This window comes from Nothoprocta perdicaria, unplaced genomic scaffold, assembly GCF_003342845.1.
Source record: "Nothoprocta perdicaria isolate Ctin4 unplaced genomic scaffold, notPer1 scaffold_42, whole genome shotgun sequence".
In the NCBI taxonomy this organism is placed as follows: Eukaryota; Metazoa; Chordata; class Aves; order Tinamiformes; family Tinamidae; genus Nothoprocta; species Nothoprocta perdicaria.
In genome coordinates this window covers 1,534,971-1,549,347 of record NW_020455666.1, presented here as the reverse complement: position 1 = coordinate 1,549,347, position 14,377 = coordinate 1,534,971, and the positions used below count along the sequence as shown (strand labels likewise).

The window sequence follows — 14,377 nt, the reverse complement described above, 5'->3', positions numbered from 1 at the left end:
GGTGCAGACTAATATATCTAATTTGTGATACCTTTCTATGGATTCTTCTTTTTTTTCTCCTATTTTCAYGTGAAAGATGACTGTTGATGATTATCTGTTATTTTCCCTGGGGAAAGGGAATATAATCACTGTGTTTCATGTGGCCTGAAATAGGCATTTTTTATTTATTTTTATTTTCTTTTGCCAATGTACAGAAGTGATAAAAAATATCYAAGCACAAATTCATAGAGCTGGGACTGAACTCAGTCACAGAGCTACAGAGACTGAAGCTTTCCATAAAAGATTCAGAACTCCATATTACCAAARTACAAAAATTAACACTGGCCACAGAGGGAAAGACATTAAGCCTGCATTGTTGAGCATCACTACACTTGGAAGATCAGAAATACAGATGTAGCAAGACCATTTCACCACCACTGAACACAGCCTTGCTCATGCAATTAATCATAATGAAATGCTGGAATAAAGCAGCAGTGTAATGTCTGTTAATGACTTTTTCTCCTTGCAAACTGATAATCACTTTTTTCTTAATTCAATTACAGAGAGTTTCATGTGAAGAATGAAGATCAGGACTAAGCTCCTGTCAAGGTTTAGTGACTGTCTCTCTGATGCCCTGCACTATAAGCTAAACATTTTAGTTCATCTACTCTCCATTGTCTACCTTTAATATAGACACTTACCTTTGACAGAGTTGATGGCTTAAGCCAGATGCCAGTTTTTCAGCATTAAGTGAACAACAAATTCTTGAAGGTCCTCAAACAGTGACAGCAAAATCTGCCAGTGCCTCTGCCGGTACATGTAATAGCAGTAACCCGAATGCAGCAGAGCCTGCTCTGGATAATCAAAATGCAGGTCTCACTGATTCAATCGGCATTTGTGCCAAGACATTTTTTAGATAACATTAGATGATATAATTAAAATATAAAAAACAGAATGGGGAGATATTATACAGAACTGGACAGATCTCAGAACTAGTATATATTTAATGATAAGCAGAATCTCAATGTTAGAAATCTGTGAAAGGCTTTTTTTCTCTAGGCGGAAAAACAGATAAAAAGGGTCTGAAAAGGCTTTGAGAGGTCTCCCACCAAAGAACAAACTGTTTCTGGAAGACCACTTCATACCCTGTTCTTACACTTGCCCTTGAAAGCTCTGGTCATCCTCCCAGGCCATCCCTTCCTGGGGCTAATTACTCATATAATCAGAAAGCTTTTCCTGATGTGTGGCCTAAATTGCCATTCAATTTAACCTCAGGCTTTTTGTTTTATCTTTGGTAAATATGAAGATGAGTTCATTACTATTCTCTTTGCAGCTACCACTTAGTTATTTGAACTTATCGTATCTCACCCTGAGTCTTCCCTGCTGTAGTTTAAACAAGCCAGTTCTTTCAATCTTTCCTCATAAGTCAAGTTTCCAAACTTCATTCCTTGCTTCTTTTTATTTGACTCCCTCCACACGGTCAACATCTTCCTCCTAGCAAAGGTCCTGAAATTGGACACAGTGATCCAGATGAAGCCTTATCAGTAGTAGAGCAGAAGGATTGTTTCATTATTCTACAGATGACAGTTTTGTTTTTCCATCCCCAGTATTTGCTTTTTTTTTTGTTCTGATTGGCAAATGTATGAAATTATTATTCTTATTTAATTATTAACCCATCACAAGTGCAGTGATATTCAGCAACATTCAGGATCCTTCATCCTTATCTAGATAATTTCATGTCCATAAACATGAGTTTGCAGAATAAGATACTCCAAATTAGCCATGTGTCTTAATTTCCCTTCCCTCAGTCTGCATATGCCTGGCACATGACATTCATAAACAATAGTGGCTGAAAGAGGCCACAATGCTGAGAGTTGCCTGCACTGTTAATGACACTGCACTGTCTCTTTGTTAAATAACTGGCTTGAAAAGCAAAGGAAATGTGTCCTTCCAGTGTACTGCAGGTTATATTCTAAGGAACACCTCGTGCACAGATGTCTGGCTGTCATGTACAATCAAAGGTAGCAAATATTAAGTGCCAGGGGGCATTTTAAATATCTAGGAGATTTTAGGGACTGAGAACCAATTGCAGAACTAGGGCAATTTACAGAACTCCATGATCTCTGACTCCAGAAAAATCCTACACACTCAACAGATATTTAGGGGCAGTTTTATTCTAATTGCAGCTGTAAGGAATTTTAAAAGCCTTTTGAGGAGAGGGGGAATCCTAACTAGAACTACTAGAACTCTGCTCAGTTAACTGAAAAACCTAGACACGCTGAAATAGGTCCCTCCCTAAATTACACATAAGCTGTAATTATACTGGTTAAAGAAACATTTTAACTGGAGATAATCAATTGAAGACCTCCTAATTGAAGACCCATCCCCAGCTAGCCACCACTCACACACCAAGAAGAAAATTAATTCAGTGTTCGTGCCATTAAACTACTTCTGCATGCACATCACCCTGTGCTCTTCTTTTCTTATTCATTTTTTTAAAGATGATAAAGCATCTGACACCATTTTAAAGTTCACCTTTTGTTATACACGTCTACACATTATCTTTTTCAATCTACTTTGTCAACGTTGAAAATCAGAAGAGGACATAAGAAATGTCCATAAGAAATCAGAAGAGGACAAATAAACAAACAAACAGGCAGGAGCCTTGGCCCCCTGGGCAACTGCTTTGTGCTCAGCCAGTAATGACGGAGACAACAGTAGTCCAGGACCTAATTTCTGTAACAAACTACTTCAGAGAGAAGTTAATTGAAGTATATAAACCATGAAGACTAKCACATCAAGCCAAAATACTATTATTAGCTTAACCTAGATGTAGTTATAGAAGTGAATTAGTAAAAAATTAAAACTAGTAGTAAACTTTTCTCACTTTAGGATCTCATGAGACAAGTGCTCTCAAGAAATAATTAGAGATTATCCAGAAGAAAATAAGGTAATACTAAAAACAGATGTAGAGGAAGAAGGTAGTACAAAAAGCACAACTTCACCCTACTGGGTCACAACTTTTTCCTAATACTCTGTCACTATGATTTAGAGATAAGATAGCTTAGCTGACTAGCAGAGCAGCAGCTAAAAGTAGAATTAAATTGTTACTCTGCAACAACAAAAAATTCTGATTAATTATATGCTACTTATGTAAGAGACTGATGCAAATTAATTGACCCAGAAGTCATCTTCCGGCAGTTATCTTCTCACAAACTCTGGTCTCCTTTCATTCCCTGTCATAAGCTTAATGAATTTCCCCCTTCACTAACCTTTACTGATCCTACCAAAGACAGAAGCAGCATTTACAGGCAATTCCAGGCTTGTGATATAATCGGACTGGAGACAGCAAGAGTACATCTCAGTTTCTGTTCCAGTCAAGGGAGTCACAGACTATCATGCACTATTTCTGACCTTGGAAATTAAGTCCATAACCCTGGAAAGAAACAGGCAAGTGAAAGTTTGTGCTCACACAATACCCACTTCACTGTAAAGAATCAATATCTTTATATAAAAAGCACAGTCATGCTACATTACCATCAAGTTACATTAAGAACTAATCACTCTAATTTAGTTGTTTACACTGCATGTCCTGTAAAGAACATCTACTTTAAAAGTAGATAAAGTTATATGGGTGGATAAAATTCTCTTATTTTTAAGCTCAAGCCTCATTAGCAGAAGAAAAACAGACCCTACTGAAGAATTCATCTGGTCAACTTCTCTGAAGACAGCTTCAGGGCCAGCTGGAACATACTCCTTGACAAGCAAGAGTTTTGTATTTCTYTGAAAGACCATCCCAAGTGCCACACTGCCRCCTGAAAGGAGACACTTTCAACCCCACTGCCATCCCCACTGGCACCCTGAGAGAAGGCAAAGTACCTCCTTGTGCTCTTCCAAGTATGCTAGCGCTTGCCTCCAGCTCAAGCAACGTGAATACATGMATTTATCTTCTACTAGTGTGAAATACTGCTAGTTAACACTAAGACAAATTTAAGAGATAACTGCTCAGATTTAAATCTGAACTGCTGGGTAGGCAGCATCCTTCTACAAAGCAGTGGCCAAACACAACTGCTGCACAGCATAGAGACTTCGTAGGAGCCGTTAAACACCGTGTTTTGCCTCATTTTGTTGTGAGCAGARATTCATGGAAAAGGACATTCTCAGTCCATGTTGAAAGAAGTWCAAAGATGTTGGCAAAAGAAATTGCAGGGAAACATAAATGAAATAACACAATGTTTCCCATCTAACTTACACTCCGATACCATCCCCTTCTCCTGGAAYAATGACTTTTCTCCCTCAGGTTTGTATGGGTTTTGAAAGGGGTAAGCTGTACATACAAGGTTATCAGCTTTATTTTTCATTCACCCCTTCCCAARGAGTAAAAAATTTAAATCTTTTACCTCTGATGATAAAGTTTATCAGGATGTCTCAGTCTCTATTTTAATAGTGCTTCACAGGTGGTTTTCTTCTGCAGAACATCTTCACAGAGAAAGCTTAAGTATAAAATCAACAAAAAGGCAGTTTTCATTTTCAGCATAAGCAGTTTTTTGCCTACAGAAACCTACTTCACTGTATCTAATGCAAAGTAAGAGATTATCAGATATAGGTCACAAAAAGCAGTCCTTCTCTGCAGGACAAACTATTTTTTGACATTAAGCAGGTACGAGTACATTTAAGAAAGTATAAACATGATGATAAATATTTTGTTTTCTACTTTTTACTGATTCAGAGTGAATTCAGAACTCTTAGCTTTGCAGTCACTAAAGAGCAGATAGATAATGCAATCCATTCCTTGCACAAGACATGGCCAGTTAGCCTCCTTAGACGTTACACAGTAACTTTCAGATGATAAAAAGTTTCAATATACATTGAAGCCCTTCTTGATTTCCATGACAATAATCCAGTAAATAATCCAATAATCCAGTAAAAAGATCAGCTTACTTCAAAATCAGCTTACTTCAAAGGAAAGGCAATGAGCAATGTTCAACACACATTAAAATGTAAAGGCCAGTTTTCTGTAAGTTCAGGCACTGTTTTTTTTTTTTTCTTAACATATATATATGTATATATAGACTTTTTTTAAAACAATGCTTTTTATACTGACTACTGAAGTAGACTTGATCTACTTTAAATGAGCATTTAACAACTTTGGCATGAGCCACTAAAGCATAACTACTACACAGAGTATTTATTTTTAGTCATTCCTGGTAAAACAGCACATTACAGAAAAGAATAAAAGCTCTGATTTATATTTGTAGCTAGACAAATGTAATGAAAAATGAGAAACAGCAATGCAAAAATATGCTAAGCAAGACTTCATGATTCTTACAACATGTTATTCATTGTTAATACTCTTCTTTGCAGTTTATGAAACCTTGTTTTTAGAAAACTACTAAAAAGACATAAGAGTGAAGGCAACTGCATCCCTTCACAGGAATTCTGTACAGTGACAGGTCTCAACAATGATTAACACTATGAAATTCAGTGAAAGTTGTGCCCAATTCCCCTTCAGTCTTCCAGCATTATAGCCAAAAATATCAACTTCCAGCTGAAAAAAGGTTGTCCGTTATTTCACTTGATAAACAGGTATACAAGTATTATATTATACATTATATTATATAATTATATTGCTTATATATTATATTGACTATATTAAATCAAAAAATAAAGAAAAGCTTAGGACTAATTTATATCTAAAACTTGTTTTGAAATCTGAAGCAAGTACRTATACAACCCAGTCCCAAAACCCCAGCTCCAAGAAAATCTCCAAATTTGACAATATCACAACTTGGTTATTAAACAGATATTTCTCAGATTTCAAATTTCCTCTAGATTTTCTTCAACCCATATGATGTGCCAYGTGTCATCCTTAGAAAACATAGGGAACCAATGTACTGCAAATTCAGGGAAACAAGACTTCAGAGAGAAAGCAAATTTATTGTTCAAACTGCTGGAATTAGGAAACATTTTAAATGAACCACCACAYGCTTCAGGAATATCCACCTAATAACGAATGAACAAAGCTGGGAACCCTTTAATAAATTTCAAAGCTTTTGTAACACAGYGTATGTATCAGAGCCTTGCATGTAACCCACCGTTTAGAAAAGCAAAGAGGCTCCCTGCGTAACACGCAGGCAGAGAGCAGCATCACTGAGGTACTAGTCTCATTTCATCCAGGTAAATTACTGCATAGATATCTAGGGTTAAGGAGTTCTGACATGACTCTGAGCAGCTTTACAGTATCATAACATAATGAAAATACATTGTATTTGAAACAAAAGAGCAGCATATTACACATGCACTGGTAGAAAACATCCTGTGTGCAATTTGAGATGTTAGAAGTACCATACACAACTAGGATGTTAATTTGAAAGCATACTAATTAAATTTGGTTTCACTTTTGTGGAAAAAAGTTTACATGGTCTTATTCATAAAAATGGCATCCTTAGCATTCAGCTGTGGTGGGTATAACGCAGACATACACAGTCTTCATATTCAGGATCTTCATTGAGATGTCCTTTGTAATCTCTGAAAGAAAAGAAAAATAAGAGACACAGCTAGTACTTTCTTACATATAAGAGCTATCAATAMATTTATTTCTTTATACAGGCAGTTCTACCAGTTTCTTTGAAATGCTGAGCTTCAGTTCCCACCTATTAAAACACAGTGCATTAAAGGAGAAGTCACCACCTGTTGGGCTTCCTACTACCACAGTTTAAAACACAGCTGGAAGTTAAGCTGTCCAGGTTTTAAAAGAACATTTCCTCTCCCAGCCTCACATCCATAAAGAATGACATTTAGTTCACAAAATTTTGTAATGCAACAATGCGTATATCAATAATCCAATACAAGGCACTGAAAAGTAGAGATCTTCACAAATACCATGTAAGAATGGCTGCAATGGACAGACCAGTGAATAGTCTTCTCTACTACCCAACCCCTGACAGAAGTCAAAGCAACAGGCTGATAAAGAGGTGAAAGAAAAAGAACATGCATGTATTAACTTGAGTTCTATACCTTGAGCAAGAATGGTAGTAGTATCTGGAAAGACCATCCTGTTAAGCATGCCTCAAGATTAATTTTTTTTTTCTTTCTTTTTTTTTTTTTTTTAAATATAGCTTTGTACATAGTCTGGATCAATAAGGTCTTATCAAGAAACCTTTTATAAATATAGCATATGTCCATAATTGAGTCAGTTTCTAATTACTTATTAAATACAATCACACAGCAATCCTGCCTTGCAGCTACAGAAGGGAAACCCAAGAACTACCAGGATCTCCATTACCGAGACTATTAACAGGAGGCCTCTTTGCCGCTCCTGCTGCCCTGCACAGCGCTCGTTTCCAGCCATTAAATGCTCAATAGCTCCATGTTTTGCACCACCATTGGGCTGTAGCAAACCACACCAACACCAGAGTAGCTCATTTTGCTGCAAAGCTGAACCTTCYAGGACTGAAAGCCAATCTGAGTACGAAATGCACCTGAAGTCTCTTTCTTAAGCAAATCACAAATACCCATACTGAGAGCAAAGTGAAAGGATATCAAAGGTTTACTGTSTTACTCTGAATGCTAAAATCCATGTAAACAGCATAAGCAAATAAAAGATAATCTAAAACTTTGGCACTTGTTAGTACAAATGAAAGATTAATAACACTGAGAAGCATGAGGCGTTTTGCTGTGTGCAGTGCATGGCCTCCCCGCACTGACGCTCACGCTGGGCTCACGTGGCCTCAGCTCCAGCTCACAGAAATCAAGAAAGGCAAAGAGTTAGGGAGCARCTTCTCAACACAAACTTCCAAGCATCCCCAGACATTACAAGAAGCAAACCAAAAGTCTGTGCTTACCCTGAGTTTGTGCTTCATCTAGGAACAATTTTAGTCTCCTGCTCCTGAGTCCAAAAACTTTTGCTGTTTCATGTAGAAGACCTTGATATGTTAATCCATTCTGACCAAGAGGGTTTTCCATTAGAAGAGTTCCCACTGTTCCTTTCTGACATTCTAACAAAATAAGCAGCTGTATTACTAGTGGCAAGGAATAGCTTTACTTTTTCTTAGTAAATTAAAATTTAGGACTTGTTCTCCAAATTCATTTTTTGTCATTAAACAACCATACCTAATTACTGAGAGATAATTATTCGTTAAATAAATCCACGAATTATCAGTCCAAAAGTATAAATGCTTTTTAACAACTTGACTAGCAAAAGAAAACCTTCCAGCATTCCATACAACAGTCAAGTGAATAATTTGGAAACTGCCATGGAATAACAGCCTGGGACAGACTCATAACAGAACTTGGGCTGCCAAGATATTTTTATCTTTTCCAATGAGAGGTTTCACAGTAAAAATTAGGAGATTAGCATCTGTGAAATAGATTTATACACTCATATCTATAGCTTCAGATCAGGTTAATAGTATGTCTCTTTTGGCTTTTAAATAACCTTGAGTTGTGATTCACAGGCTGTTTATAATCAGCCTGAGAAGAACTCGCTCCTCCTCCACCATCCTCTCTGTTTTCTCACCAGCTTTAGACAGAGCCTTTTTGAAAAAGCTGCAAAAGAGATCTGATGGCCCAAAACAGAAAAACACTGTTGAAGGGCTCAGGTTTAAATGCCATTCCTTATCTCAGACCAGCTATTCCTTCTCTGTCACAAAAAAAAAAAAAAAAAAAAAAAAAATGTCAGCCCTACCAAAGGAAAATACACATACTTAATTCCATCAGCAAGCAAGGGGGCCCAAAACTTAAGTCACAAGCACACTGTGCAAGTGAGAAGTGGTTTGAGCCCTACACACCTTGTGGCTGTGCATTCAGCAGCTGCAAGTTGATATATTGGCAGAGGAGAGTGTCGGGGGAGCTGAGTAGGTCCGGTGCTGACCCCGCTGTCACGTGGAGAGTCTTTCCGCTGAGACTGAGCACGTCGGTTTTGCTTATCAGTTCTGAAAAAGAAAATGGAACCAGTTAGGCCAGAACAGGGACAATCATGCCCAGCTCTCGTGCCATGAGCTGGCAAGGACTCTTTCCAACTACTTTCCATCTCATTGTGGAAGTGCCTCCCTCTCCAGCATTAGTTTTGCAAGAAAGTACATTGCTCTGTTTTGAAAAATAGAATTTGGGCAGAAATAAATATATATATACATATATATATTTAATACTGCAGTGTACTCGATTGGATGTGGAAATTTGTTCTAATGTCAATGTAAAACTTTAAACCCATTCTTATACAAATAAATGATTATTAAATAAAAAGTGAATAAAAACAATTTGATGAATTAAAACAAGCTAGAAATCATTCACTTGGGCCAAGCATTTCCACCTCATTAGATCAAGGCCTAAGATCTTTCCCTGCATCCTAACTTTATCAGCTGAAGCACCACTGGATGTTTGTTACTATGCAACATCAGGGAGTTTGAATGAACTCCAGAAGGCAACAAATACAAAATCAATAGCTGGGCAAATCCTAAGTACTCAGTGTTAACATTCATTACTGCTTAATGTCAATGCCACCTGAAGATTCTGTAGAGCTCTCCAGCCACATGTATTGGGAAAATGGTGCAGGAGATGATCAAAATAGGATGCTGACTCAAAGGATTTTAAAAGGACTACACTACCCCGCTGCAAGCATGCAAACCAGACATTAGCAAGGCGTTTGTAAGAAAATAAAGCATGTAAGGTTTCATTCTGTACTGCATATACGAACAGCTGCCCCATCTACCACAGAGGTAAAAACAAAACAAATCCCTGCTGATAGCACCAAAATTGAAAGAACACAAGCTAATTAAAGACACAAAGAACAAACATCACCCTCTGCGCCACTGCAGTTGCTAAAGAACTCCAACTATCAAGCCCAGGAAGAATTAATAAATTTAATTTCTTACAAGAATAATGTACTTGCTGGGCAGATGAAGCAGGCACATCTGTCATGTCCTTCCAACAGGTCTTCATTACCCATCAGCATTACTAGCCCGCAGGTTGCTGAGTCTAAGCTTTGGAAAGCTTATTTTCCATACGTTCATAAAGAATGATTTTGAGAGGAAGATTTTGCTCCCTTTTCCAAGAACAATTTTTTAAATAAAAGAAAACAAATAAAGGAATGAGAAGTACCAGACTACAAGCTCAAAATTTGCTTGTATTGCTCAATATTTGCATGCAAATTTTATGAGCCCACGGATCATGAAATGTGATGCCTAAGGTAGGATGAAAGCTTCCCACAYCTACCCTTAGACTGCTTTCCAAAAATTAATTATACAAGCTGCTCCAAAAAAAAAAAATCCTAAACACACACCCATTCTTCCAGTTTTTGCAGTGTCTACATATGAAGAAATAAGTGACAAAATCTCCAGGTGTTTTATCTAGAACAGCRCAAAAGTGCTGGCATTTCAAGATCAACTTTTTTAACAGTCAAGGAAAAAAAAAGTGGGGGGTGGGAGCTTTATTGCTGTACCTAARATTCAGTTTTGCACACTGGAGGGTCTAGGACAGCCCCTTGCAGCTCCCTGAGCTGCCCCGCAGTGACATGAGTGGCTGCGTGCACAGCTAAGGGCTCTGCCAGCCCCGCTTACAGGAAAGCAATAAAAGAAAAATTAGCACAGTAACTAGCACACCAACAAGATTTCCTCATATGGAAAGGGAGCCTGCAGCAGCTTCTCCTAGCACCCCTTTAAAGCAGCCCTGCTCATAATTCACATACAACCAGTATATACCAATCCCTCCCCACCCATATATATGACTCACTTGAAAATAAGCAGACATTGCAAGTGCTCATCAATATTAAAACCACTTTTAAAGTCATTTCTCACTGCAGCTGAGATTTTCTAAATGGTAATACTCTTGTAAGGTACCTGGCAGCCTCATGGCCTTTGAAAAATTCAATATACAGGGGGAAAAAGTATACGCGTATTCCTAAYTCAGTACTAAAAATAGAACTTAAAAAATGAGACAGAAAAATTAAAGACAAAATAAAACGTAGAGAAGATTAGTTGGGGGGAAGCGTTTGCCTTCTCCTCCCCTTTTCTTTAACACTAAATGATTCACAGCTTCATTTATTCTTGTTAGAGACTCCTTGCCCTGAAAACTGCAAGACGGCACAGCAGACATCAACAACACAATTTCATTAAGCCACAACTTTATTTATTCACCAATAGGTTAATAAACCATCTGTTATCTGTCACCTTTCTCTTGTAATAAGATCCTATTACAGCACTGCCTGCCTTGCAAACAGTCTTATTTTTCTTACTGGGGTTTACTGTCTTACATCCATAGGCATTTAAAGTTAACAAGACACAGATCATTCTTTGCCTTTACCCTGCATGAGGAGGCCCTTGTGCTCATGCCATCTCAGGTTAAGAAATGCTCTGGTTTGTAGCTTCCTGCATTATATAGCCAGGAAGTTAAAAACAAAAAGAAATCCCCCAAACAAACAAAAGAAAATCTCTCTAATATACCATAAATGTGCATGAACTGGTGCTCGCTGGAAGCTCTGTAGCCATCCCAGCACAGACATTCACRACAAGGTAACTGCCTCCCTCCTGAACATTGCTTGGGTAACATTTCTTTGGGAATACACTAGCAAAGGCTTTTGCGGCCAAACTCCCATGTCTGCACTATTTTAGKGTTTTTGTTGCTCTTTTTAGCCTAGTATGTGTGGAAATAGGTAAACAATATTTGAGCTTCAAAATGGACCTGTGATAACCCTAACAACAAAGCATGATCACTGCTGAAACATCAGAAATCACATAAAGTCACATCACGGCATGGTCGCTACCTTCTGTATTCAGCAAGTCATTTGATTACTAGGGTCATCTTGTTCTTAATATAGTGCTTTTTAAGATGTCATTTTTGCTAATATATCAGAATATTACATGTAATGTAATAACAAAGCAGAAACTCCATCTTGGAAGAAAGCAAGCCAGCTTGCTGCTAAGGTCCCTTGGTCACTAATTGCAACATTTTTCATGTTTTGCTTCTCTTGAATCAGCTATTTTATCTTTGTAATGAACCCAAATTATGACTCTATATATACTCATGAAAGATACTTCATGCTTTCACTTGTTAGCAGAACACAAACTCATGCCACAAAAATATTCTGACAATTTTTTCTAAATGGAAGAAGCACAGAAATCCTCAAACTTCTCTACAGCAAAAAACAAAGTTTTTTGCTTTCCACAGAGGAATCTGCTTGCATACAATTTTAAGTTCTCACCCTGCCCAACAAGGCATTAGGAAAAACAAAAATCATGCAGAAGCTGATTRCAGCTTGCCATTAAGAAATAGTATGGTCAGGAACTAATACAAATGCTCTGTGAAACAAATAAGTTTTATCCTGTTTAGAACAAATTGAAAATAAATTAAGAAAACATATGACCATCCCCAAGGAGCAGCTTTTGAAAACATTTATATGTGACTATAAATACATTCTAATAAATTATGTAATAGAAAATAATAATAAAACTTCCTTGTGCATTTTCTTGGCAATTTTGTATATTTTTAGGGGAAAAAAAATCCTAAATCACATAACTCATACCTACYGCTAAAAGGACATTCCATTTTTTATTTATTTATTTTTAATATGCTCCACTTACCTGTTTTTCCATTAAAAATTGACAGTTTTGAATTTTTAAGACCAAATATGCAGGACACTGCATCTACAAGTCTAGGGAAGTTCAAAGTATTATCTCCTTTTGGATTCTCCAGCAGCAAAACACCATCTAAAATTAAAATCAAGAAATTTATAATGCAATATGAAAGCAATTTCTTGAGTTCAATTTTTCTAATGAGTTGTTCTAACAACTTTCAGTAACTTAAAACAGAACTAGTGATATCACATAYTTTCAGAAATTTCTGTAATAGGAAAGGGAAAGAGGAAAGAAAACTGCCGAAGAGCAAATTTATTACTGCAGATTAAGCATAATGGAAATGATGATCGTTTTGTTAACAAAACTGTCAGATTACCATGYCATTGAATTACTGAATCCAGTATTGTATTGATTTAAAAATGGCAGATTGTACTAAGATCACAAGCACAATTATTTAGGTAAATTCACTATAACTGGGTAAATAGCTTTGCGATTATGTTAAACAAAACATGCTTCTTTTGACAGATAAAATGCAAATACATGTGGAAAAGTATTTTGCTAGAGTGCATTTATGTTCCTCTCCTTTTAATGTGAAATCCAACAATGTAATACATTCAAGAATATCATTGTGGTCACTTAAGTATTTTTGAGTATTCAAAAAAAGTCATTAGATATTCTGTGTTAGCTAGGTTTATACGTTTAACACAGTCTACTTTCAGCATTCCCTGAAAGCATTATACTAAATACTAGAAATTTTCCATATATATATTTCCATATATATATATATATATACACACACTCTATGTAGATGAATGCATAAGTATTTGTATAAATATACACATTAAAACCACTTAAATGGCATATAAAAGAACAATAGAAGTGCACACATTTTCATCAGGTCTGCATCAGAAAACATGTATTCTTGCTTTTTATGGCTGTATTCTTRTTATTTCAAAGAACTATTTAGAGCTATTACTGGACAGCAGCTCATACATCTTGCAAAAAAATTCTTGGTTCCATTCTAGACCACCACTGACAGATCAAAAAAGACACATCCCTACCTTGCTCGGTCCCATTCACGCAAACTTTAAGGTTAACATAGGCGCAGGYTGGACCAGCAGGGTGACACAAACCACCTCTGACGAGTGTTATTTCTAGTTCTGATCCCTTCAGCTAAAAAAAAATTTAAATGATTTAATATTTTTTATTTAAAAATAATCCAAACATCTGCCTTAAATAAATCGTATGAAGATACTGATTATACAATTATACAATAATTTAATGATGCAAGTTTTGCTCTTTCTTCAGAGTTTAAGTATGAATCATTTACCTCTTCTGTCAAACTTATAGCAATATTTAGCAGATAGAAAAAACAGTGGAATAAACAGCTTAGTTTTTGCAAGTGTTCAATGTTATGGAACAGTCATGAAAGGCTCCAAAATTATAATCCAAAAGTGACTCCAGTTAAGAATGAAAGAGCTTCATGGAGGGAATTCAGGGCTGAGAATCCTCATGGAGCTACAGATGGGCTCCTGCTCCACAGCATCAGCTGGAGAAGCCTCTGACATCTCTGCTGGCCACCAACCACAGCCAGGAACAGCAGATGCTCTGGTGTTCGGTCAAACTTTGCAATCATCTCCCGATTAGCAATGAGTGAATCATTTAAAACTCAAACCATTCTAACGAGAAACAGAATAAGTATTTTCCTTTGCAGTGAGACACAGGAGGAAGAGATGAGGAACACTTTGGAAGGGCAGTTTATAAGTAAGGCTTTATATCAAAAAAGATCCACTATAATTCCACTGAAATACTGAGCCTGACTATTGAAA

General features: G+C 36.8%; 1 protein-coding gene across 3 annotated transcripts in view; it reads right to left on the bottom strand.

Annotated features, from left to right (window-relative positions):
* Nucleotides 1–5,981: 5,981 nt before the first annotated feature.
* The window catches only part of IARS (isoleucyl-tRNA synthetase), a 70,640-nt gene continuing 62,244 nt past the window's right edge, over nt 5,982–14,377 (bottom strand). For all 3 annotated transcript variants that reach the window (XM_026046003.1, XM_026046002.1, XM_026046004.1), the window contains exons 31-35: nt 13,610–13,721; nt 12,555–12,680; nt 8,769–8,912; nt 7,824–7,976; nt 5,982–6,507 (exon numbers count right to left, since the gene is read on the bottom strand). In XM_026046003.1, coding sequence (XP_025901788.1) covers nt 6,425–6,507; nt 7,824–7,976; nt 8,769–8,912; nt 12,555–12,680; nt 13,610–13,721 — 618 coding nt within the window. In that variant the 3' untranslated portion in view covers nt 5,982–6,424. The remainder of the gene's footprint in view (nt 6,508–7,823; nt 7,977–8,768; nt 8,913–12,554; nt 12,681–13,609; nt 13,722–14,377) is intronic.